We start from the raw sequence: 26,020 nt of genomic DNA on the forward strand, positions 1-26,020 counted from the left end.
CCAATGGGCGCTGGGTGGCGGGCGGGCGGGCCTGGCTGCCGGGGGCTTTAGGACGTGAGCGGGCGGCCGGCCGGACAGACTTACGTGTGAGCTGCATCGCGGGAGGCGTATGGCGGGGATGGCGCTGGCGCGGGCCTGGAAGCAGATGTCCTGGTTCTACTACCAGTACCTGCTGGTCACGGCGCTCTACATGCTGGAGCCCTGGGAGCGGACGGTGTTCAGTATCCTGTCCGGGTCGCGGGCGCTGGGCCCGGGGTGGGGGCGCGGGCCGCGGGGCCGCAGCTCCCAGGCCCCGGGCCTGGGGTGGAGGTTGGAGCAGCGGCCCCGCGGGTCCTGTGCTTGGAAGCCGAGGAGTAGAGGGGGCAGGGGAGGTCTGGGGCCCAGGGCCGCGCTTGCAGGGTTAAGTGGGAGGTGGGGGAGGCGAGAACTCTTGAGATCCGGAGTCACCCGTGAGTCGCTGGACCCAAGGAGGAAACGTCTTGATTCCTGGAGGAAATCCCCGAGGGTGATGTGTAACCCAGTGTGTCGCCTGCACTTCAGCCGCGCCTGCCTTTGGTTCAGTCCCCTGTTCCTGTAGGAGGCGGGGATCATGTAACAGTACGTCGCTCCCGGCTTGGACGCCGTTGACCTTAAAGTGTTCCTGATTTAGTTGGCTTTGGGTCTACCAAGAATTCTAACCAGTTAACCAGCTTTTAAGCCAGGTTCTGAATTTGTAGGCATGACACTCCAGTAGTTTTTGAAAGCAGTTTAAGTTATTGTATCTTTTTGGTCTTCAAGGTGGGGAGTTTTAAAAGTGTGTTTATTGCTTCTTTGCACCGTCCGTAGAAGTCGGCCTGAAAAGTGGTGTAATTTGTGGTTAGTTGTCGGTAGGGTTTGAAACTCTGTTTTGGTGGATAGTTAGTAAATTATTGTTAATGACTGTTGAGTGGTTACTATAAGCAAAGCATTTGTGCAGAGCACGTTGTCTGTATCTTAACTCATCTAACTTTGAGAACTTCAATTAATAACTCAGGATTGTGAAGATAGGCTCCCTGAAAGTCTGATGTTTCTTGTCTCTGCTTGTCCATATTGACATCCTTTGATGATATTCTTGCAGATTAAATACTGATAATGAAGTAGATGTAAGTTTTTACAAACTCAGGCCAATACGAAACAGATATTTCACAAAACATGTTTAGTTTATCCACGTTCTCTCCTTTTCAGTGTGATTTAGTTGGAGTAGCTTACTTCAGAACAACTTTGGGAATGCATTGTTGCATTCCAGTGAGTGACTGAGGTAATTTCATTCCAAGCCTTATCAAGTGTGTTTGTTTTGAAATAGCTTAAGGTTGTACTCAAAGCTGAGTCTTTTGTTTCAGCACTTTTGAAGAATTTGAGATGCTTTCAAAGCAGTTTATTTATTAGGAATTTAAGAACCAGAATGCATATTTTGGATTTAGACACTGAAGATAGCTTGCTTTGATTTCCTTCACCATTTATTTGTAGCTGCACTTTAGTCTCACTCTTTAGGGCTCACAGGGCCATGCCTTGTAAAATACATACTTAAATGCGTATTTAATAGAAGTCTCTCAGTAGAAGCAAGCGTATCTTGACTCACATAACACATCCTAAAATTAATTTAAACAATGCTGGGTTAAATTGAAGCTCTTTAAATCAGAGGTTGAATGTAGAGTGCACTATTAGAATATAGTATAGATTTTACACCTAAAAGCTTTTACACCTAAAATCTAATATAGATTTTACACACTAAAATGCTACAGTTATCAATGATGTTAAGATTTTTCTGTTATGTTGCAATAGTGATGGTATCCTATAAAGAACTAGGTGATGGCTTTTTTGGGGATGGAGAAATAAATTATGAAATGAAATTCAGTGCCTTAGTAGATATTTGCCTTTAATGTTTTTGAGTTACCATTGGTTTAGCGACCAAGTAGTTTCAATTTTTTTTTTTCAAATAGGTGACAACTGCAACCAACTGACATCCAGTATTATAGAACCTTATGATTTTAAACTTAAGATTAAAAAAAGTCTTATTTCAAATTTCATGTTATTGAATTAACTTAGGTTAGAAATGCAATCATTTGACATAAGCCAGTCTTGAATTACTATCAGCTGTTGTATTTATATTTTTCCACTTCAACTTCTAGAATCATTTAAAACTATCTGGTAGTTTGGAACATCAATTGGAGATTGAATCCTCGTTTTAGCTTGGCGGAAGAACTGAATGAGAAAGCTGTATTTTTTTTTCCCCCAACTTGTCAGAAGGCCTACTGTGAAGTACTTTGAATTTCATAAATCCATTAACGATTAGTAAGCTTCACCCAGAACTGATTTGTGGCCAGCTACATGGTGTTAAAGGAAAGAGGCATACTTTCTACAGCTTAAACATTACATTCAACTTAATCATCAATCCTAGAAACCTAAAATTTAGAGAAATTTGCCTCTGCCGGTCTGAAAATTGGTCTCTGTCTGAGTTAGAAGTCCTGAACAGAGGAAGACTTTAGATTGATTTCTTTTCTTTGTGTGTGTGTGTGTGTGTGTGTGAGATGGAGTTTTGCTCTTGTTACCAGGCTGGAGTGCAATGGCATGATTTCGGCTCACTGCAACCTCCGCCTCCCAGTTTCAAGTGTTTCTCCTGCCTCAGCCTCCAGAATAGCCAGGATTACAGGCGCCTGCCGCCATGCCCGGCTAATATTTGTATTTTTAGTGGAGATGGGGTTTCACCACCTTGGCCACGCTGGTCTCCAGCTCCTGACTTCAAGTGATCTGCCCGCCACAGCCTCCCAAAATGCTGGGATTACAGGCATGAACTACCATGCCTGGCCAGATTAATTTTCTTTTTTTTCTTTTTCTTTTTTTTTTTGAGATGGAGTCTCTGTCCCCCAGGCTGGAGTGTGGTGGTGCAATCTTGGCTGACTGCAGCCTTTGCATCCGGGATTCAAGCAATGCTCCTGCTTCAGCCTCCCGAGGTAGCTGGGATTACAGGTGCCCACCAACACGCCCATCTAATTTTTGTATTTTAGTAGAGCCAGGGTTGGGGTGGGGTGAGGGAGTGGTTTTACCATGTTAGCCAGTCTGGTCTCAAACTCTGACCTCAAGTGATCTGCCCACCTCGGCCTCCCAGAGTGTTGGGATTACAGGCGTGAGCCAACGCGCCTGGCCCAGATTAATTTCTTAAAGAGGATAGATGCATTAGTTTACATTTCCTTGCTATATAATGCCTTTTTAAAAATTTGAAGTTGTTGGCCTAGTGTGGTGGTGGGTGCCTGAAATCCCAACTACTTGGGAGGCTGAGGCAGGAGAATCGCTTGAACCCGGGAGGTGGAGGTTGCAGTGAGCCGAGATCACGCCACTACACTCCAGCCTTGGTGACAGAGCAAGATTCCGTCTCAAAAACAAAAAACAAAAAACAAAACAAAACAAAAAAAGAATCTCAATTGAATATAAGTATTTTTGAACTTACCTATGTAAGGAAATTGCTATTTATAAAAAAGATTTTAAGATGTGTTTTTAAGGAAAAGCCTCTATTGGGTCAAGTCAGACACATTGTAAATAGTTCTTGAAACAGTGAGATTTATGAATAAGTTTTGTGAATTCTTCCTCACTAGGGCCTATATGCTAAGTTTTCTTTTACCATGTGTCTTGTCTTTTCTTTCTTTGTATTTTTTTTTCGAGACAGTCTTGCTCTGTCACCCAGGCTGGAGTGCAGTGGTGCGATCTCGGTTCACTGCAGCCTCTGCCTCTGGGACTCAGGCGATTCTCCTGCCTCAGCCTCCCGAGTAGTTAGGACTACAGGCCGTGCCACCATGCCTGGCTAAATTTTTGTATTTTTAGTTAAGGTGGGGTTTCACCATGTTAGCCAGGCTGGTCTTGAACTCCTGACCTCAAGTGATCCACCCACTTCAGCTTCCCGAAGTGCTGGGATTGATTACAAGCATGAGCCCAGATACCTGGGCTACCATCTGCCTTCTGATAAGACATTTGAAGTGATACATTAGCATTTGGTTTGTCAAGGAATATTTGAACTTCTTCGTGTGCAGACATGTTTCTATCTTACAGAGAAATGGGACATGACACCCGCATTAAGACAAAAGATAACAATAAAAAAAGAATCTGGTAAGTGCTAATTAGTATTACAGTATGTACTATAAAAGGAGACCTACCATAGACCGAGAACCACTTACCTCATCTCAGGAGGAGACATTTTTAACATACGTTTCAAAAGTTTCCTTTCCCTACTGGCATCCAAAGGTGGGAAAGAAAAGACCAGGTTTTGGCCGGGCGTGGTGGCTCACACCTGTAATCCCAGCACTTTGGGAGGCCGAGGTGTGTGGGTCACAAGGTCAGGAGATCGAGACCAACCTGGCTAACACAGTGAAACCCTGTCTCTACTAAAAATACAAAAAACTAGCCGGGCGAGGTGGTGGGCGCCTGTAGTCCCAGCTACTCGGGAGGCTGAGACAGGAGAATGGCGTGAACCCAGGAGGCGGAGCTTGCAGTGAGCCGAGATTGCGCCACTGCACTCCAGCCTGGGCGACAGAGAGAGACTCCCTCTCAATAAAAAAAAAGAAAAGAAAAGACCAGGTTTTGTAATCAAGAGAGGCTTTTGTAACAGTGAGACTGGCCCTGAAGTACCTCACTGGATAACATTGTAACCATGCCTGTTGAGAGGTGAAAAAACTAAGAATAGTTTGTTAAAATAATTTGAATCAACTTTGGGAGGCTGAGGTGGATGGATCACCTGTGGTCAAGAGTTCAAGGCCAGCTTGGCCAGCATGGTGAATTCTTGTCGCTACTAAAAATACAAAAATTAGTGGGGCATGGTGGCTGGTGCCTGTAGTCCCAGCTACACAGGAGGCTGAGGCAGGAGAATTGCTTGAACCTGGGAGGCGAAGGTTGCAGTGAGCCAAGATGGCGCCCTTATACACCAGCCTGGGCAACAGAGCAAATACTCTGTCTCAAAATAATAATAATAATTTGAATCAGAAGTATGCTATTTTAATCGTTTTTCTTTTTTTTTTTTTTTGAGATGGAGTCTCGCTCTGTTACCCAGGCTGGAGTGCAGTGGTGCCATCTTGGCTTACTGCAACCTCTACCTCCTGGGTTCAAGCGACTGTCCCGCCTCGCCCTCCCGAGTGATCCACCTGCCTCGGCCTCCCAAAGTGCTGGGATTACAGGCATGTGCCACTGTGCCCGGCCAAGAGTACAGGTGTGTGCCACCACACCTGGCTGATTTTTGTATTTTTTGGTAGAGACAAGATTTCACCATGTTAGCCAGGCTGGTCTTGAACTCCTGTCCTCAGGTGATCTGCCTGCCTCGGCCTCCCAAAGTGCTGGGATTACAGGCATGAGCTACCGTGCCCAGCCTATAATCTTGTTTTATTGATTAAAAAATAGAGTCATATTAGTCTATAATCACGGCTATATTTGCCCATCTCTCTGCTGCTGCTGATGTTTCCATGGCATTTTATTTTAAGCAAAATGTGGGCAGTTTTTTGGTTTATGTTAGGAATTAGATTCCCCCTGAAAGACAGTTCATGTGTCTTGAAAACTTTTTTTTTTCCAGTTTTAAACCACAGTGCTGGGCACACAAATAATGCTTAAAAAACAGTTGTTTATATATTGATTTGTTATTTAATTAATTTATTTATTTTTTGAGACAGGGTTTTGCACTTGTTGCCCAGGCTGGAGTGCAATGGTGTGAACCCGGCTCACTGCAACCTCCGCCTCCCGGGTTCAAGTGATACTCCTGCTTCAGCCTCCCAAGTAGCTGGGATAACAGGCATGCACCACCACGCCTGGCTAATTTCTTGTGTTTTTAGTAGAGATGGGGTTTGTCATGTTGGCCAGGCTGACCTCAAACTCCTGACCTCAGGTGATTCACCCACCTCGGCCTCCCCAAGTGCTGGGATTACAGACGTGAGCCATTGCGGCCAGCTGATTCATTATTTTAAAGCAATTGCAGAAGTATTTGAGAGTGGGAAAAGAGACCTGATTTTTTTTTTTTTTTAGATGGAATCTCACTGTTGCCGAGGCTGGAGTGTAGTAACGCGATATCGGCTCACTGCAGGCTCCGCTTCCTGGGTTCAACTGATACTCCTGCCTCAGCCTCCCGAGTAGCCGGGATTACAGGCATCTGCCACCATGCCCAGCTAATTTTTGTATTTTTAGTAGAGACGAGGTTTCACCATGTTGGCCAGCCTGGTCTTGAACTCCTGACCTCAGGTGATCCACCTGCCTCGGCCTCCCAAAGTGCTGGGATTACAGGCACGAGCCACCGCGCCCGGCCAAGAAACCTGGTTTTAAACCACTTCTAGAGTGGTTTTGGAGCTTGGCTGCTTCTGATGAACAGAATGCAGTTCTCAGAGAGAACTTAAATTTAAAGAGATTAGGTGAACTTTTTTTCTTTATTATTTTATTTTTTTAAGAGACAGGGTCTTGCTCTGTCACCCAGGCTGGAGTGTTGTGGTGCAATCATAGCTCACTGTAAACTTGAACTCTTGGGCTCAAGTGATCCTCTCGCCTCAGCCTCTTAGCCACCTGAATAGCTGGGCTAATTTTTTTTTTTTTTTAATTTTTAGTAGAGACAGGGTCTTGCTATGTTGCCCAGGCGGTCTCAAACTCTTGGCCTCAAGTGTTCCTCCCACCTCGGCCTCCCAAAGCATGGGAGAACTTCTTTGACTTATCTTGGAGCTGTTAACAAAATTTACATTGCTTTGTTTACTCATTTGTAAAATGTGTATGTTTGTTGAATTCTACTCCACAAGTATTATGTACCTTCTATTTGCCAGATACTATTCTAGAAATTGGGGCTATAACTGTAATAAAACATAAATTTTTTCTTCTAATGCCACTAGATAAAGAAATGAAATATATAGATTATTAGATTGTTACAACTGTTATGGATAAAAATAAAGCAGAACAGGATGGAAAGTAAGGCAGAAGGACGTTTTTCTTTTTCTCCTCTTCCCTCCCTCTCTTCCTTCTTTCTTTCCTTTACTTTCCTGCTTTCTTTTTTTGACAGAGTCTTGCTCTGTCACCCAGTCTAGGGTGCAGTGGCATGATCTTGGCTCGAGCTTTTCTGCCACCTCAGCCTCCTGAGTAGCTGGGAATACATTAGGCATGCTCCACCACACCTGGCTAATTTTTTTTTTTTTTTTTTTGTAGAAACAGGATTTTGCTATGTTGCCCAGGCTGGTCTCCAACTACTGGGCTCAAGTGATCTGCCAGCCTTGGGCTCCCAGAGTGCTAGGACAAGTGTAAACCACCCACCATGCCCAGCTGAGGTTTTTTTTTTTTTTTTTTATTCCCTGCTCCCCAGTTTTAACCAGAGTGGCCAGGAGAAGACATTTGGAAATATTTAAGCAGGGAGATAATTCTAGAGGAATGAGCATTCCAGGCAAAAGGCACAGGATATGCAAATGGCCTGAGGCATGAGGAAGCCTGGCATGTTTCAGGACTAGCAGAGAGGCCAGTTTGGCTGGAGCCCAGTGAAGTGGGGTGTGAATAGCAGGAAAGGTCAGATGATGAAGGGCTTCTCAAGCTAAGATTTGAGGAGATGAAGGCAGGTGCTCATACCTTTTGAATACTTTCACTGGTTAAAATCCAGTAATATTTTTTTTCACTGACATTTTAAAATTTAATAAAGTAGGCAAGTGAACCATAAGAATATACATTTTTGTTGGGAAGGGTAAGGGAAGTCCCCTTCCCATTTTGTTGGGAAGGGGGTAGCCAGAGGTTGGTTGACAAATACGAAATTACAGCTAGATAAGAGGAGTAAGTTCTAGTACTATAGGGTGACTCTGATTAATAATTTATTGTATATTTTCAAATAGCTAGGAGAGCAGATGTTGAATGTTCCCAACACAAATAAAGATAAATATTTGAGGTGATAGATGTGCTAATTACCTTGATTTGAACATTATGCACTGTATACATGTATCAAAATATCACACTATACTCCGTAAATAGGTATAATAATAATAATTTTTTTTTTTTTTAGATGAAGTTTCACTCTTGTCACCCAGGCTGGAGTACAGTAGCATGCTCTCAGCTCACTGCAACTTCCACGTCCCAGGTTCAAGCAATTCTGCCACATCTTCCCAAGTGGCTGGGATTACAGGCGCCTGCCACCATACCTGGCTAATTTTTGTATTTTTAGTAGAGATGGGGTTTCGCCATGTTGGCCAGGCTGATCTTGAACTCCTGGCCTTAAGTAATCCTCCTGCCTTGGCCTTCCAAAGTTCTGGGATTACAGGCATAAGCCACCATGTCCAGCCAATAGGTACAATTACTTATTATGTGTCAATTAAAAAAATAATAAGTGCTGGCCGGGCGCGGTGGCTCAAGCCTGTAATCCCAGCACTTTGGGAGGCCGAGACGGGCGGATCACGAGGTCAGGAGATCAAGACCATCCTGCCTAACATGGTGAAACCCCATCTCTACTAAAAATACAAAAAATTAGCCAGGCGTGGTGGTGGGCACCTGTGGTCCCAGCTCCTCGGGAGGCTGAGGCAGGAGAATGGTGTGAACCTGGGAGGCGGAGCTTGCAGTGAGCTGAGATTGCACCACTGCACTCCAGCCTGGGCGACAGAGCGAGACACTGTCTCAAATAAATAAATAAATAAATAAATAAATAAATAAGTGCTGAGTACAGTGGCTTGCACCTGTAATACCAGCTACTTGGTTGACTGAGGTGGGAGGATCACTTGAGCCTAGGAGTTTGAGATCAGACTAAACATAGCAAGACCTGTCTCTAAAAAAAAAATAAAATGATAAAACAATACACATTTTTGGGGCCAGGTGCGGTGGCTCACGCCTGTAATCCCAGCACTTTGGGAGGCCGAGGCGGGCGGATCATGAGGTCAAGAGATTGAGACCATCCTGGCTAACACGCCGCCTCTACTAAAAATACAAAAAAATTAGCTGGGCGTGGTGGTGGGCGCCTGTAGTCCCAGCTACTCGGGAGGCTGAGGCAGGAGAATGGCATGAACCCGAGAGGCAAAGCTTGCAGTGAGCTGAGATCGCACCACTGCACTCCAGCGTGGGTGACAGAGGGAGACTCTGTCTCAAAAAAAAAAATATATATATATATATATATGTGTGTGTGTGTGTGTGTGTATGTGTATATATATACATATATATATATATATATATACACACACACACACATGTTTTTCCTCCCTGGGATTCCAAGCTATTTTCATTTTGGATGGAAAAAAATAGAACCTAAAAGCATTTTTTTTTTCTCATTTTTAATGTGTTGTCCTGAGTTCTGTCTGAGTTTCCAAGAAGATGGATTTCATTTCTTCCTTTAGGGAAACTAGGGAGTAGTGTCAGGAAAAATAAGAATTTACACATGTTATCAGATAGAGCCTTCTGGTGTTATTTCAGCTGAGGGAGCTAGGCAGCAGATGTTTTGGGATGTAGGGCAGGAAGAGCAGGATGGATTGGGAGTGCTCAGAGAACTTTCAGGGAGGCATTTGAGTGGGTTTGTTTCTCTTCCCCAACATGGGTAAGAAGGTACAGACCAGGGTACAGAGGTGTACTGGGATGGTGAGTATTCCAGTCAGACTGGCTGGAGCAGGCATTCTTTTGGGAAGAATAGGTGGGAAATAAAGTTGAAAAAGTAGGCTGGGGCCATCCATTAATTCAACAAATACTGTGTGCATTCCTTGTACCAGATGCTGGCTTTGGTGCTTGTGATACATCAGTGAACAGAAGAGACAAAGATTCCTGCCCTCATGGAACTTTCATAGCAACGAAGTAATAGAAAAGTAGATCATGACCCAGGTGTCAGAAATGTGGGGGTGTGATGGAGTTGTTGGTTTTTGTTTTCGTTTTTTTGTTTTTTGAGACGGTCTCACTCTTTCACCCAGGCTGGAGTGCAGTGGCACGATCTTGGCCCACTGCAACCTCTGCCTCCCGGGTTCAAGTGATTCTCCTGCCTCAGCCTCCCAAGTAGCTGGGATTACAGGCATCTACTGCCATGCCTGGCTAATTTTTGTGTTTTTAGTAGAGATGGGGTTTCGCCATGTTGACCAGACTGGTCTTGAACTTCTAACCTCAGGTGATCTGCCTGCTTTGGCCTCCCAAAGTACTGGGATTATATGCATGAGCCTCTGCGCCCAATAGACTTGCTGGTTTTTAAAGAGACTATCAGGAGAGGCTTCATGGAGGAGGGAGGGGTATTTGAGCAAAATATAAAGGTGGTAAAGGAGTTAATGTGGGGGAAGAGCAGAGCTGGAACAGCCAGTGCAAAGTCCCTGAGTCAGTAGCCTGCCTGGCATGTGTGAGGAGGGTCACTGAGGCAGGTGTGGCTGGAGCAGAGTGAGCCTGGGCCAAAGTGGTGGGTAGTGAGGCCAGAGAATCAATGGAAGGCCTGTAAGGGCCAGAGGAAGAATAGGCCTTGAGTGAGGAGTGATCCAATTTACCTTTATTTAAGTTTTTTTTTTTTTTTTTTGAGACGGAGTTTCACTCTTGTTGCCCAGGCGGGAGTGCAATGGTGTGAACTCGGTTCACCAGAACTTCCACTTCCCAGGTTCAAGTGATTCACCTGCCTCAGCCTCCCAAGTAGCTGGGATTACAGGCATGTACCACTACAGCCGGCTAATTTTGTATTTTTAGTAGAGACAGGGTTTCGCCATGTTGGTCAGGCTGGTCTTGAACTCCTGACCTCAGGTGATCTGCCCACCTCGGCCTCCCAAAGTGCTGGGATTACAGGCGTGAGCCATGGCACCTGGCCCCTTTTATTTAAGTTTTTAAAGGTTAACTCTGGTTATGGGGTTTGGAATAGGCAAAGGTCTGTGAGAGGAGGCAGTGGTAGAGGCAAAAGTCAGTGTTTTGATTTGAGGGTAGTCTTTGAATGATAATGAAAAAAGAGCATTACAAATTTTAAGCTATATGCTATTTTCAGTAGCAACTAAATTATTTTCTTAGATTTTTGCTTTATCCTCAGATGCGTACAACTTAGCATTTTTTAATTCTCACGTGATCCTCCCCCCTCGGCTTCCCAAAGTACTGGGATTACAGACGTGAGCCACCGCACCTGGCCAAAAAGGACTTTTTTTGCATCTCAATATACTAATTAAAGTATTTGGGAGTTTGGAAAATGTGAATTTTTAAGTTGTAAATAAAATAGATTATACATCCTTATGGTTGAAACACAAAAGACACAAAAAGGTAGCTGGTGACAGTCTTCCTTCCACCCCTGCCCGAGCCACCCTGTGACAACCAGTGTCAGCAGTTTCCTGTGCATCTCTCGAGAGATATTCTGTGAATGTATAAAAAATATACTCTTTTTTTTTTTTTTTGAGACAGAGTTTCACTCTTTTGCTTAGGCTGGAGTGCAGTGGCGTGATCTCATCTCATTGCAACCTCTGCCTTCTGGTTTCAAGTGATTCTCCTGCATCAGCCTCCCCAGTAGCTGGGATTACAGGTGCCTGCCACCATACCTTGCTGATTTTTTGTATATTTAGTAGAGACGGAGTTTCACCATGTTAGCCAGGCTGGTCTCGAACTCCCGACCTCATGATCCGCCCGCCTTGGCCTCCCAAAATGCTGGGATTACGGGCGTGAGCCACCATGCCGGCTCCTATTTTTTTTTTTTTTTTTTCAAGATGGAGTCTTGATCTGTCACTTAGGCTGGAGTGCAGTGTTACAATCTTGGCTCACTGTAGCCTTGGCCTCCTGGGTTCAAGCAATTCTGCCTCAGCCTCCCGAGTTGCTGGGATTACAGGCGCCCACCACCATACCTGGCTAATTTTTGTATTTTTAGTGGAGATGGGGTTTCACTATGTTGGCCAGCCTGGTCTTGAACTCCTGACCTCAAGTGACCAACCCACCTTGGCCCCCCAAAGTTCTGGGATTACAGGCATGAGCCACTGTACCTGGCTGGGAAATGCACAATCGTAAGATTAGGAAGTAATGTGGGAGAAGTGAATACATTTATAAGGGAGGGTGGGAAGGACAACCAGCAAACCACAAGAATTCTCAGACAGATCAAGCTCTGGGAGTACAGTGGAAGCAGACCACTTTTAACTGGTTTCTCCTTAAAGTATCCTAACCTCCTGAAAAGTTGTCTTGTTACCTCCAGGGCACCACTGCTTTAGTTTGAAGAAAACTGCTCTAGCCTCTTTTACATGTTAGCCTTTATATTTGGCTGATTCAGTGAGAATGTTAGGATATCTCTTAACTGTACTCCTTAGAATATTGACTTTTTCTTTAGTAGTTTTTGGTTGGTAAAGGTAGAAAATAATGAAGCCTGTGCTTAACAAGAACTAAATGGTCTGTACCAGGACAGGCGGAGAACATCATGGTTGGGTTAATGGCAGTGGGAGCCACACATTGATATTCCGCAGCAGTGTTTCAGCATGTGATTCTAGTGATTTGTGAGTAGTGATCACTATAGGCCCTGTCTCCATTTTCTTAAAGACTTTATGATTCCTCCAGACTATGAGTGTTGTAACATTTATGGTACATGGCAGCTAAGATGGGTTTTTTTTTTCCCCCTAAAACAGGGTCTTGCCCTGTTGCCCAGGCTGGAGTTCAGTGGCTGGCATAATCTTTAGTTCACTGTACCCTCGAACTCTTGGGCTCAAGCGATCTTCCCGCCTCAGCTTCCCAAGTAGTGGGGACTACAGGCACACACCACCATGCCTCATTTTTAAATTTTTAGTAGAGACAGGGTCTCACTATATTGCCTAGGTTAGTCTTGAACTCCTGGCCTCAAGCAGTCCTCCTGCATCAGCTTTCCAAAGTGTTGGGATTGTAGGTGTGAACCATTGGAACTGGCCTCTTTTTTTTTTTTAAAGAACAAACTCCAAATGCTCACATTTAATAATTTATGCTGGCCAGGCACAGTTTTTCATGCCTGTAATCCCAGCACTCTGGGAGGCTGAGGTGGTGGATCACGAGGTCAGGAGATCGAGACCATCCTGGCTAACACAGTGAAACCCCGTCTCCACTAAAAAATACAAAAAATTAGCCGGGCGTATTGGCAGGCGCCTGTAGTCCCAGCTACTCGGGAGTCTGAGGCAGGAGAATGGTGTGAACCTGGGAGGCGGAGTTTGCAGTGAGCCGAGATCTCGCCACTACACTCTGGCCTGGGCCTCAAAGCGAGACTCCGTCTCAAACAAACAAACAAAAAATAAATAATTTAAGCTATGTGTTCCAGAAGATGTACTTGATAGAGGATATACAATTTTTATAAATTGGAATGTTGAAAAAATAGTAGTTATGGAATGGTAGAAAGATAGTATTTATGATCAATAGTTATGAGAAATAGAAGTTTTACTAATACAAGGATTTTGGTCAGCATGTATTATATATGTTTCTGAAAAATTGCAAAATAATAGGGTTTATGGGAAAATAGTATTGAGGCAGACCACTCAAAATGTATGCAATTTAGTATGCAAGCACTAACAAACACAATACTTGGCATCTTGAGGGAATAACTTGGATATCCCAGACAGGCAGGCAGCTCAGCTTCACTGGAAGCTGCCCGAGGGGACATGACCAAAGCATGGACAAAGTTGAATGGAAATGTCAGCAGCAGGTGCTGATGTAATGCAGATAGTGTGGGCTGCCATTGAGGCAGTGTAGGGGCAGTGCCACCTGCCACACTAGCTGAGAGCTGTGCTACCCTGGAGGTGCCTTTCTCTGAAGAGGGAGACTGGGTGCAAACGCGAATTTCTGATTTTCTTAAAACAGAGTTAAAAGGACTTCTGTCTGTATAGCTGAGTTGAGAGATGTTTCCTGCTCGAGGTGATACAGTTGACCCTTGATCCACTTGGGAGTTAGGAGTGCTGCCCCCAGGCCCTCATCCTCACCCCACAGGCAGTTGAAAGTCTGTGTATAACTTTTGACTCCCCAGAAACTTTATTAATAGTCTACTTTTGACCAGAGCCTTACTGATAACATTAATAGTCGATTAACACATATTTTGTATATGTATTATATACTGTATTCTTACAGTAACATAAGCTAGAGGAAAGAAAGTCATGAGGAGGAGGAGGGGTTGGTCTTGCTGTTTCGGGGGTGGCAGAGGCAGAAAAAAATCCATGTGTAAGTATAAGTAGACCTGCACAGCTCAAACCCTTGTTTTCAAGGGTCACCTAGTTATTTTCCCGCTAATCTGCTCCCCTAACTGATGAAATATCCCATATGAAGGAATACAGCTCCTATACTCTACTAGTCATATGTGAATTATCTGATGTTACAGAAACATGTGCTGTAGCAGAACAGATTATATTTCAGAGCAGACTGAGAATTTTTTTTTCCCATAACAATGGAACTTCAGATCTTCCTGAGGGTAATAGAAACTCAAATCAATAAAGGTGTGCCAGAGACACCATAGCCTTAGTGTCCCTGGGAGTAGAGCTACAAACCATTTCCGGGATTTTAGTCCATAGTGAAAAATGTGCAGTTTGTGATCATTACTGATTTCAGCAGCATGCTTTGTTGGTTGTTCAGCTTTAAAAGAGCTTGTCGTCAAGTTGTAGTTTCTAAAAACAATTTTTTTTTTTTTTTTTTTTGAGACGGAGTCTGGCTCTGTCGCCCAGGCTGGAGTGTAGTGGCCGGATCTCAGCTCACTGCAAGCTCCGCCTCCCGGGTTTACGCCATTCTCCTGCCTCAGCCTCCTGAGTATCTGAGACTACAGGCACCCGCCACCGCGCCCGGCTAATTTTTTGTATTTTTAGTAGAGATGGGGTTTCACCGTATTAGCCAGGATGGTCTCGATCTCCTGACCTTGTGATCCGCCCGCCTCGGCCTCCCAAAGTGCTGGGATTACAGGCGTGAGCCACCGTGCCCGGCTTAAAAAACAATTTTCATACTTAAGTTTGTATAATCAGCACACTACAGAAAGCTTAGAGAATGGATTTTGCTTGCTAAACACTAACTTCTGATGGTGATGTGCTATCCTTTAACATGACCCATGAATATCAAATTGGTTAACATACAGAGGACTGTGACAGTATAATAATTGTGACAGTATAATATTTTCCACTTGCTGCAATGTAAGGAAACTAGAAAAGTATCAAGAGATAGTCAATATATCTAGGAAAAATTAACTTTCTTTTTTTTTTGTGGGGGATGGAGTCTCAGTCTGTTGCCCAGGCTCCAGTGCAGTTGTACGATCTCGGCTCACTGCCATCTCCGCCTCCTGGGTTCAAGTGATTCTCATGTCTCAGCCTCCCGAGTAGCTGGGATTACAGGTGTGCACTACCGTGTCAGGCTAATTTTTGTAGTTTTAGTAGAGATGGGGTTTCACCATGTTGGACAGGCTAGTCTCAAACTCCTGACCTCAGGTGATAATGCCCGCCCCGGCCTCCCAAAGTGCTGGGATGGAATTACAGGCGTGAGCCACCACTTCCTTTACATTTCTGTTGGTGGTGATCTGCAGTTTTTTAAGGTCAAGGGAAAAGAAAACTACAGTAATAAGGAAGATTTCCTGTGTGGGGCCTCATTCAGTAGCCTGCAGCTGCTTTCACTTAGGGCTTTGATTGCTTTTCAGTAAACAGCATGTGATAATACTTAGTGAAATGCTTTGTTTTCTCTTTTCATTAAAGATGATTTCTTAGATCACAACTTTTGAGTATTTCTAAGGTTAAATAGCATTTTAGATTGATTTTTTTTTTTTTTTTTTTGAGACGAAGTCTCGCTCTGTTGCCCAGGCTGGAGTGCAGTGGCCGGATCTCAGCTCACTGCAAGCTCCGCCTCCTGGGTTTACGCCATTCTCCTGCCTCAGCCTCCCGAGTAGCTGGGACTACAGGTGCCCGCCACCTCGCCCGGCTAGTTTTTTTGTATTTTTTTAGTAGAGATGGGGTTTCAACCGTGTTAGCCAGGATGGTCTCGATTTACTGACCTCGTGATCCGCCTGTCTCGGCCTCCCAAAGTGCTGGGATTACAGGCTTGAGCCACGGCGCTCGCCCGATAATGGCCTTTGTATGGGCCAAAAAAAAAAAAAAAAAAATTCTTTATTTCTTTCCTAGCTTGCTGGAAACTTAGCTTATGTTTAGGAGATTCCTCTTAAAGAAGAGAAAACAACATACAGATTCTATATATGGCTTCACATCTACTTGCTTTTATGTCCATGGAACCCATAAAATATTTATGTTATGCCCAGGTTATAAAGAACCTGTGATTGTTCATTCAGCCCTTGAACAAACATTTATCTTCAGCACCTGCACAGTATCCTGGCCCATTATTTGCTCAGTTCTGGGATGGTTCATGAAGCACCTGCTTTACCAAGTGATGCACTATAGCTGGAAGCAAAGGCTCAGTAGAGGTGCTCTGTCAAACACTTAAGTCAGTGTTTACAGACAAGTCATAAACACAAAACAGAACAGCCCGTTTTTTAGTTTTTGAGGTTGTATTCTAGATTGCACTTTGTTCTCTATTGCTTGAGTCATGGAACCCCCTCTAGAATATAGACCTGATTAATTTGTGTATAGCTACTGGCACTTATACAAACAACAAGAAGAGTTCGGTAAATAAAAAGATTACTCTATTACTTTGTATATTATCTTCCAATATGTGTGTATTGCATAAAACTGATTAATTTTTACATTTTTTCTTTGTGTACATGTGAAACAGAAGATTGCCTTATGGACGATTGACAGGTGGTACCTAAATGTCCTCTTCAGACAAGTGGAATCCCATGTTAATGAAAGAAAGGACCTCATTTTATAAAGAAACTCAGGTCCAGAGAGGTTGTGACATCCCAGGATTACACTATAAATTAATAACAAATTAGTAGCAGGATGAACTTGGGCAAACATAGGTCTAAGTCATGATGTTAAATGCTCAAACCCTCAAAGAACAGTTTTAATGAGGATTACATTGCCTTCTCTTGCAGAATAGGTTCGATTCTGAATTCTCACAACCCTGAAAGATAGGTGATGTATGTCCACATTTTATTGATAAGGAGACTAATGTTCAGAGAGCTTTTGATAGAAACAGGGATGGCAGAGTTATGACTCAAACCTGGGTCTCCTCTAGTGCTGTACTGTTTCTACTACCCATTTCTTAAAATTCACAGTGTGTCAAGGATACTTTAAATTTTGAGAGGCTTGTTACAGAATGAGATGGATTGAGAAATCTATACCAGATAGCAAATTATAGCCGGTATACTTTGTTATATATATGTTTAGCTTTGTGAGAGCACTTCCGAATGTCATCATAAAACCAGTGCCTAGGCTGGGTCCCAGCCCTTTGGGAGACTGAGGTGGGCGGATCACCTGAGGCCAGGAGTTCAAGACCAGCCTGGCCAACATGGTGAAACCCCGTCTCTACTAAAAATATAAAAATTAGCCCCTTGCGGCCCGGGCATGCCCAGTGCGGGTGCAGCGGCCTCGGCCCTGAAAGCGCCCCGCAGAGCCAGCCGTGGTGGGTGAGGGGCCGGGCCGGAGCCGCGGATCCTTCATGATGAGAGATTTGGGGACACTTCTCTGTCCTCTGTGTAGTTGAGTTTGGTGGTGAAGAGATGGCTGACAGTGTCAAAACCTTTCTCCAGGACCTTGCCAGAGGAATCAAAGACTCCATCTGGGATATTTGTACCATCTCAAAGCTAGATGCTCGAATCCAGCAAAAGAGAGAGGAGCAGCGTCAAAGAAGGGCAAATAGTGTCTTGGCACAGAGAAGAGCCCAGAGTATAGAGCGGAAGCAAGAGAGTGAGCCACATATTGTTAGTAGAATTTTCCAGTGTTGTACTTGGAATGGTGGAGTGTTCTGGTTCAGTCTCCTCTTGTTTTATCGAGTATTTATTCCTGTGCTTCAGTTAGTAACAGCCCGAATTATCGGTGACCCATCACTATATGGAGATGTTTGGTCGTGGCTGGAATTCTTCCTCACGTCAATTTTCAGTGCTCTTTGGGTGCTCCCCTTGTTTGTGCTTAGCAAAGTGGTGAATGCCATTTGGTTTCAGGATATAGCTGACCTGGCATTTGAGGTATCAGGGAGGAAGCCTCACCCATTCCCTAGTGTCAGCAAAATAATTGCTGACATGCTCTTCAACCTTTTGCTGCAGGCTCTTTTCCTCATTCAGGGAATGTTTGTGCGTCTCTTTCCCATCCATCTTGTCGGTCAACTGGTTAGTCTCCTGCATATGTCCCTTCTCTACTCACTGTACTGCTTTGAATATCGTTGGTTCAATAAAGGAATTGAAATGCACCAGCTGTTGTCTAACATAGAAAGGAATTGGCCTTACTACTTTGGGTTTGGTTTGCCCTTGGCTTTTCTCACAGCAATGCAGTCCTCATATATTATCAGTGGCTGCGTTTTCTCTATCCTCTTTCCTTTATTCATTATCAGCGCCAATGAAGCAAAGACCGCTGGCAAAGCATATCTCTTCCAGTTGCGCCTCTTCTCCTTGGTGGTCTTCTTAAGCAACAGACTCTTCCACAAGACAGTCTATCTGCAGTCGGCCCCGAGCAGCTCCACTTCTGCAGAGAAGTTCCCTTCACCGCATCCATCACCTGCCAAACTGAAGACCGCTGCAGGCCACTGAGTTGCCTGCCATCCAAAGGGGATGGGCGGGATTGGAAGAAAGCTGTGGCAGCTCTTTTCCCTGTTCACCTCCCCCTGCCAGGGAAGGCAGGACCCACTCTGCCAAGGGCCCTCTGCGTATTCCCTTCTCTCTGAGGAATTGAAATTTTTGTCTCTGGTGCATGTAAGGCAGAATGTTCCCTGACACCAGTGTGTGGATTTTTAATATCACCGTGAGTCTGAAAGGACCACAAGTTTTTCTGCAGCTATTTTCTAGCATTTGCCAGTCCCTGTGCCTGGACTGATTTGAATACTTTGTTTTTCTCCCTGTGCCATTTACCCTTCCACCTTTCCATCCTGCCTTCTACCACCCTTGGATGAATGGATTTTGTAATTCTAGCTGTTGTATTTTGTGGATTTGTTATTTTTGTTGTTTTTCTGTGAAGCACATACATTGGATATGGGAGGTAAAGGAGTGTCCCAGTTGCTCCTGGTCACTCCCTTTATAGCCATTACTGTCTTGTTTCTTGTAACTCAGGTTAGGTTTTGGTCTCTCTTGCTCCACTGCAAAAAAAAAAAAAAAAAAACCCTGAAGAGATGAGATAGGAGGAAAGACCTCACAGCCAGCTCTGCTGGGTTTTGAGGAGTGATTTTCTTTCTTCCCCTTGAAGGGGAAAAAGCTATTTTCACTGGTACATTTAAAGTCCCCCAACTATGGGGAGGTACCAATTATGGACAAGTGCCACTGCAACAACACTAAACCTGAACTTTTCAACTCTGTTGGGGGTGGGAGGTGGTGGGCAGAAATTTACTGTTGGCTACTGCCAGGTCTGTTTCATATTTCAAAGGAATATTGGGTGCTGCAAATAGGAACTGAAGGGGTAAATGTATTAAACCTGTGATTGGTTGTTTTTCTGTCATTTTAAGACTAAATGTGGGGGGCAGATGTCAAAATACTTGTACAATTTTAAAATGTCACAATTAAATGTGAGCTGGTTTCCCACAAAAAAAAAAAAAAAAAAAAAAAGATTAGCTGGGCATGGTGGCATGTGCCTGTAATTCCAGCTGCTCGGGAGGCTGAAGCAGAGGAATTGCTTGAACCTGGGAGGGGGAGTTTGCAGTGAGCCAAGATCGTGCCATTGCACTCCAGCCTGGTTGACAGAGCAAGACACTGTCTCAAAAAAAAAAAAAAAAAAAAAAAAGAGGGGCCAGGTGCGGTGGCTCACGCCTCTAATCCCAGCACTTTGGGAGGGCGAGGTGGGTGGATCACGAGGTCAGGTGATCAAGAAATTAAAATTTTTTTTTTTCTTTGAGACAGGGTCTCAGTCATCCAGGCTAGAGTGCAGTGGTGTGATCTTGACTCACAGCAACCTGCGCTTTCTAGGCTCAAGCAATACTCCTGCCTCATCCTCCTGAGTATCTGGGACTACAGGCATACATCACCATGCCTGACTAATTGTTTTCTTTTTTTTTTTTTTTAAAGATAGGGTTTCACTGTTGTTGCCCAGGCTGGTCTTGAACTCTTAACCTCAAGTGATCCTCCCACCTTGGCTTCCCAAAATGCTGGGATTACAGGTGTGAGCCACCACACCCAGCCCACATTTTTTGATAATTAGAAGTTCCTCACTGTCCTGTTATCTGCTTGTTCACTTACTATGTCCCTGTATAGCTAATTTATTATTTTTTAAAAACTTTTTATCTTTTTAGATAGAGTCTCACTCTGTCATCCAGGCTGGAGTATAGCCGTGTGATTTCAGCTCACTGTAGCCTCGACCTCCCAGGCTCAAGTGATCCTCCCACCTCTGTCTCCAGAGTAGCTGGGACTACAGGTGTGTGCCACCACGCCCAGCTAATTTTTGTATTTTTTTGTAAAAGAGATGGGGTTTTACCATGTTGCCCAGGCTGGTCTCATATTCTTGGTGTTAATGGTGGAGGGTATCCCGGTTCTTGGTGTCTTGAACAAAGACTTGGTCAAAACGCACAAACAAAGCAAGGAAGGAATGAAGGGTTTTATTGAGAATGAAAGTACACTCCATAGTGTGGGAGCGGGCCTGAACACAGGGGTTCGAAGCCCTGGTTACAGAATTTTGGCGAGTTTAAATACCCTCTAGAGGATTCCATTGGTTGCTTGGGGTATGCCCTATGTAAATGGAGAGGATGAAGTAAAGTTACAAAGTCATTTACTTGGCATACACCCTATGGAGAGGATATTTCCTGTCATAGCTGAAGTGTGAATCGGCCTTATGTTCTGTGCCTCCAGACACTATTTTTCTGCCTCATCTCCCCACTGAGAGATGTGATTCCCATAAATCTTTATGGGAGGCAGAGGGACCAATGTTATTTTTCTATAACTACTTCATGCTGCCTTGTGGTCTAGTCCCTACCTATTGGGGACCACAGAACTCTCGCCCTGCTCTATCTAGTGAAGGTAGGGTAGCTTTTTTTTTTTTTTGAGATGGAGTTTTTGCTCTTGTTGCCCAGGCTGGACTGCAATGGCATGATCATGGCTCACTGCAACCTCCGCCTCCCGAGTTCAAGTGATTCTCCTGCCTCAGCCTCCCAAGTAGCTGGGATTACAGGTAACCCACCACCATGCCTGGCTAATTTTTGTATTTTTAGTAGTGATGGGGTTTCACCATGTTGGTCAGGCTGGTCTTGAACTCCTGACCTCAAGTGATCTGCCCACCTCAGCCTCCCAAAGTGCTGGGATTACATACTTGAGCCCCTGTGCCCTGCCAGCAGGGTAACTTCTTGATGGCCAGGGGTGGTGGCTTCACTTGGAATTGGCTGGAACCTTTGTTGCATGATCATCTGAAGCTTTATGGTCTCTAGGTGAGAGGGAATGAATTTGGTTAAAAGATTTAATGGGAACTTCAGAGGTAGATGCCTATGCTATCAGAAATGTTTGTTACAGAGATTTGCAGAAGAAAAAACAAAACCTTGTCTGTTCTAGAACCCATGTGTTTCCTTAAAGTCTTAGCACAAACAGCCCCGTTTTGGTTTGGTTTGGTCTTTTGGGGCCCAGTGGATGAACTTAGTCCAAAACAATGGCCTCCCAGGATTTTGTTAAAAAATTCCCCCATTTTGTTCAGGTTCTCACTTAGGTGAGAGTATGACCAAAACTTAGGGCTGTAGGACCACTCTCAGTTACCACCATTTTCGTTTCCAGTCTCAGCACGTCATTTATAGGTTAAGTCCTCATGGTTGCACATTTCCTTCAGCTCTTGTCATTCCAGTTGAAGAGAGATAATATGACATTCTAGAGATGGCTGCATGCAAGCATTTAAAACCTTTGAGACAATATAGCACTCCAGGGAGACGATTATTATGACTGTTGGGAGGATAATACCAAGAGTTCGGAGTATGCTTCTTACCCGGGTCCCATACCAAACCACCTAAAATTACATAGATTAAAGAATGACCTGGATGAAGAGTCAACTTGCTTGACCAAATGGTCTTTTTTTTTTTTTTTAAAAGAGATGGAGTCTAGCTCTGTCACCCAGGCTGGAGTGCCATGGCACAATCTCGGCTCACTGCAATCTCCACCTCCCAGATTCAAGCGATTCTCCTGCCTTAGCCTCACGAGTAGCTGGGTATTACAGGTGCCCACCACCACGGCCAGCTGATTTTTGTCTTTTCAGTAGAGATGAAGTTTCACTATGTTGGCCAGGTTAGTCTCAAACTCCTGACCTCAGGTGATCAACCTGCCTCAGCCTCTCAAAGTGTTGTGATTACAGGCGTGAGCCACTGTGCCCAGCTGATTAAGTGGTCTTTTCATTAATCCCCTGCAATTGAATTTTTATAATATGCAATCTGTATTTCTCCATAGGCCACAGGTGCCAGCAGCTGCACGGATACTTCTCTGTTTAGCCAATTCTATTATTTAGTGTAACTTTCACAAGAGAATTTAAAGTCTGTTGTATGATAAAGCTTTTAAAGTAGAATGTGCTATAGAGCCTATCACGAGGGATACATTTCTGATCATTGCTTCTTTCACTTTAAACCATGGAAAAAGAGCCAAATAACTGATGCCCTTCTAGAAGAGTGAAGGCCTTCTGGCAATGTTCTCTTTAACCCATGATGTGGGTTAAGAGGAGTGAACCAGTGTTTTGTTTTTGACTGATTATGAGGCAATGTATGTACCATTAAGGTTTCTTACTTACATTGGGCCTTCATTTGTTATCTATCAAAGTATAAGGTTATCCAGGTAGAAGGCTGGCTGCAGACTCCTTCATAAATAAAAGTATACCCCATAAATACACATAACAGACCCCTTTTCCACTTCTAGTGTTCGTAGAGATGTAGGCAAGAAAAAAAATATTCAAAGATAAGAGTTTCATGATAGTAGAAGTCTTAATCTGTGAACTTGGAAAAGCTGTTCACATCAAGGATGCTATCTTCTTGGGAGAAATTTCCCTGGTTAGCTTTATCTCAAAGGTTCCAACAGATGCAGTTCCAAAAGTGTGGAGGGACCCCTCTCAGTTGCGAGACCATGAACCCAAAGCCCAAGGTCCCAAAGTTTTGTTGTAGTGTGGATGGGAAGGACAGTCTTTCTCTAATGTTCTCAGAAGATTCAAATGATAAAAAGCTTTTTTTACCTGGTGAAAATACACTGTAGCATAGTAATCTACTGTTACAACATCAGCCCTCTTGCATGGGAAAGCTTTATACAACCAGATAGCAATGGAATGAAGCCACTTTATAAAATGTTTAAAATGTTTAAATGGTGCACCAGGTGGACCAAATGTACATGAAGCTTTAATTGTCTTCTCAGTAATATGGCACCAAGCATTAGTTATAAACTATTTTAAATAATTTTAGTATCAACTGGTTTGATTTGTTTATTTCTGTGATTTACAATAACTTAACATAATAACCATAATTATAGTTGATAGCATATATTTAGACATTAGAATTTTAGAAATCCAATACAATTTTGGAACATAGTATTATTAACAAAAATATAACCTAAAGAAGATTGAACATCGTTTTGGCAATCCCATGTACCTAAACATGTCAAATAATCCTGTTTACCTCTTTTCTGGATGTTTTCAGGGATCCTCTGATCCATCCAGAAAGTCAGGCATTTGGAAAGACAATTTTGAAACTGAAGTTTGATTTTGGAATTCCAGATTACCATACATTATATATTTTGCCAAAATGATGACTCAGAAATTTTATTTTATTTATTTTTTTTGAGACAGAGTCTTCCTCTGTTACCTAGGCTACAGTACAGTGGTGTGATCTCGGCTTACTGCAACCTCTGCCACCCAGTTTTAAACAGTTCTCCTGCCTCAGCCTCCTGAGTAGCTGCGATTACAGGTGCATGCCATCACACCCAGCTAGTTTTTGTATGTTTTCATACACAGGGTTTGGCCACATTGGCCAGGCTGGTCTCGAACTCCTGACCTCAGGTGATCCGCCTGCCTTGGCCTCCCGAAGTGTTGGGATTATAGGTGTGAGCCCCTGCGCCTGGCCTAGAAATTTTAAAGACGCAAAAACCTTTTATAACCTTTTACCAAAAGAAAAAATATTTTTTTCTACTATTTTACACAGCTTGCATGTAAAACTGTTTTAGTAGCCTTTTTTTTTTTTTTTTGAGACAGAGCCTTGCTCTGTCACCCAGGCTGGACTGCAGTGGCGCAGTCTCGGCTCACTGCAAGCTCCACCTCCCGGGTTTACGCCATTCTCCTGCCTCAGCCTCCCAAGTAGCTGGGGCTACAGGTGCCTGCCACCTTGCCCGGCTAGTTTTTCGTATTTTTTAGCAGAGACGGTTTTTTTTTTTTTTTTTTTTTTCTTTTAGATGGGGCCTGATTCTGTTGCCCCAGGCTGGAGTGCAGTGGCGTGATCTTGGTTCACTGCAACCTCTGCTCCCAGTTCAAGTGATTCTTGTGCCTCAGCCTCCCAAGTGGCTGGGATTACAGGCACCCACCACCACACCTGGCTAACTTATATTTTTAGCTGAGACGGGGTTTCACCATGTTGGCCAGGCTGGTCTTGAACTCCTGACCTCAAGTAATCCACCCTCCTTGGTCTCTCAAAGTGTTGGGGGATTACAGGCATGAACCATCGTGCCTGACCTGTTTCAGGTAGTCTTATTGCATGTTACAATGATGACTCTTAGCAATTTTTTTTTTTTTTTTTTTTTTTTTGAGACAGAGCCTTGCCCTGTGGCCCAGGCTAGAGTACAATGGCGCAATCTTGGCTTGCTACAATCTCCGCCTCCGGGGCTCAAACGATTCCCCTGCCTCAGCCTCCTGAGTAGCTGGGGTTACAGAAGCCCGCCACCACGCCCAGCTAATTTTTGTATTTCAGTAGAGATGGGGTTTCACCATGTTGGCCAGGCTGGTCTCAAACTGTTGACCTTGGGAGTCACCCACCTCGGCCTCCCAAAGTGCTGGGATTACAGATGTGAGCCACCATACCTGACCTGACTCTTAGCAATTTTAATTTTAGTGTAAAACCTGGTAAGATCAGACTGTTTCTAGCATAACTAGGGGCGTGGCCAACTCCACATGTCCCCTGGCCTTACCTAGCTGGAAGGCAGGCAAGTTAAACAATTTTCAAAAGCGAAGGAAGCAGTTTATGACCGTAAAGCATTTAGCAAACCTAGTATTTGAACATAATTTAGACCAAATGTTTACATTTTGAATACATTTTTACCAATAATCTTTAAAACCATCTTTATTTCCCAAAGACTGCTAAAGTCACATGAACTAAAAGGCATTACACTTTCTATTTTCTGACAAAATATTTGATTTAAGCTCTTATTATTATTAAACCAATTAATTTAAAACTTTACAGAGGAGATTAACCATTTTGCTTATAGAGAAAGCAGGCCAGAAACTGAGTGGTAAGAAATTCTTATCCTTTTGCTGGCATGCCAGATTGCTGGGTTCTCTATCCCTGAGCGGCCCTAGCAACCCTGTTTGACTGTATGCAAACAGACACATTACCATGAATTAAGAATATTCACAAATAGTTTGCAAATTTTGGAGAAATTAGGCAGAGAAAGAGAAAAATATGACTCAAATTCTATTTATGAAAGTATCCTTTGCCAGGAGTGGTGGCTCACGTCTATAATCCCAGCACTTTGAGAGGCCCAGGCAGGTGGATCACCTGAGGTCAGGAGTTAGAGACCAGCCTGACCAACATGGTGAAACCCCACCTCTACTAAAAATACAAAAATTACCCCAGTGTGGTGGTGGGCACCTGTAATCCCAGCTACCTGGGGGGCTGAGGCAGGAGAATCACTTGAACCTGGGAGGCAGAGGTTGCAGTGAGCCAAGACTGTGCCATTGCACTCCAGTGGGTAACGAGAGCAAAACTCCATCTCAAAAAAACAAAAAAACAAAACATATCTAGACATGTTTACACACACACACAAAGGAAGATCCAATAGCTTGGAGCCTTAACCACGAGATAGCAATACAAGCTTGGCGGTTTTACTTTACCCCAAGAGATAATCCAAGGAAGACTGTGAACCAAAATTTTGGGTAAAGCAATCTCCATGGCAGTTTGATTTTTTTTTTTT

The 26,020-nt window shown here is 43.8% G+C and overlaps 2 protein-coding genes across 2 annotated transcripts in view; both read left to right on the forward strand.

The window, feature by feature from the left end:
* The first annotated feature begins 29 nt into the window (after positions 1-29).
* Positions 30-26,020, forward strand: part of SPTSSA (serine palmitoyltransferase small subunit A) — a 35,080-nt gene continuing 9,089 nt past the window's right edge. Inside the window, exon 1 of the mRNA XM_017895891.1 lies at positions 30-221. Within this exon, the coding sequence (XP_017751380.1) occupies positions 110-221 (112 nt within the window). The 5' untranslated portion in view covers positions 30-109. The remainder of the gene's footprint in view (positions 222-26,020) is intronic.
* Positions 16,582-19,073, forward strand: LOC108544673 (etoposide-induced protein 2.4 homolog). The gene has a single exon (XM_017895890.1). The coding sequence runs from the start codon at positions 17,486-17,488 to the stop codon at positions 18,506-18,508; it is 1,023 nt and encodes a 340-aa protein (XP_017751379.1). The 5' UTR covers positions 16,582-17,485; the 3' UTR covers positions 18,509-19,073.

The sequence above is a fragment of the Rhinopithecus bieti genome, unplaced genomic scaffold (genome assembly GCF_001698545.2).
Source record: "Rhinopithecus bieti isolate Rb0 unplaced genomic scaffold, ASM169854v2 scaffold_21703, whole genome shotgun sequence".
NCBI classification, from domain to species: Eukaryota; Metazoa; Chordata; class Mammalia; order Primates; family Cercopithecidae; genus Rhinopithecus; species Rhinopithecus bieti.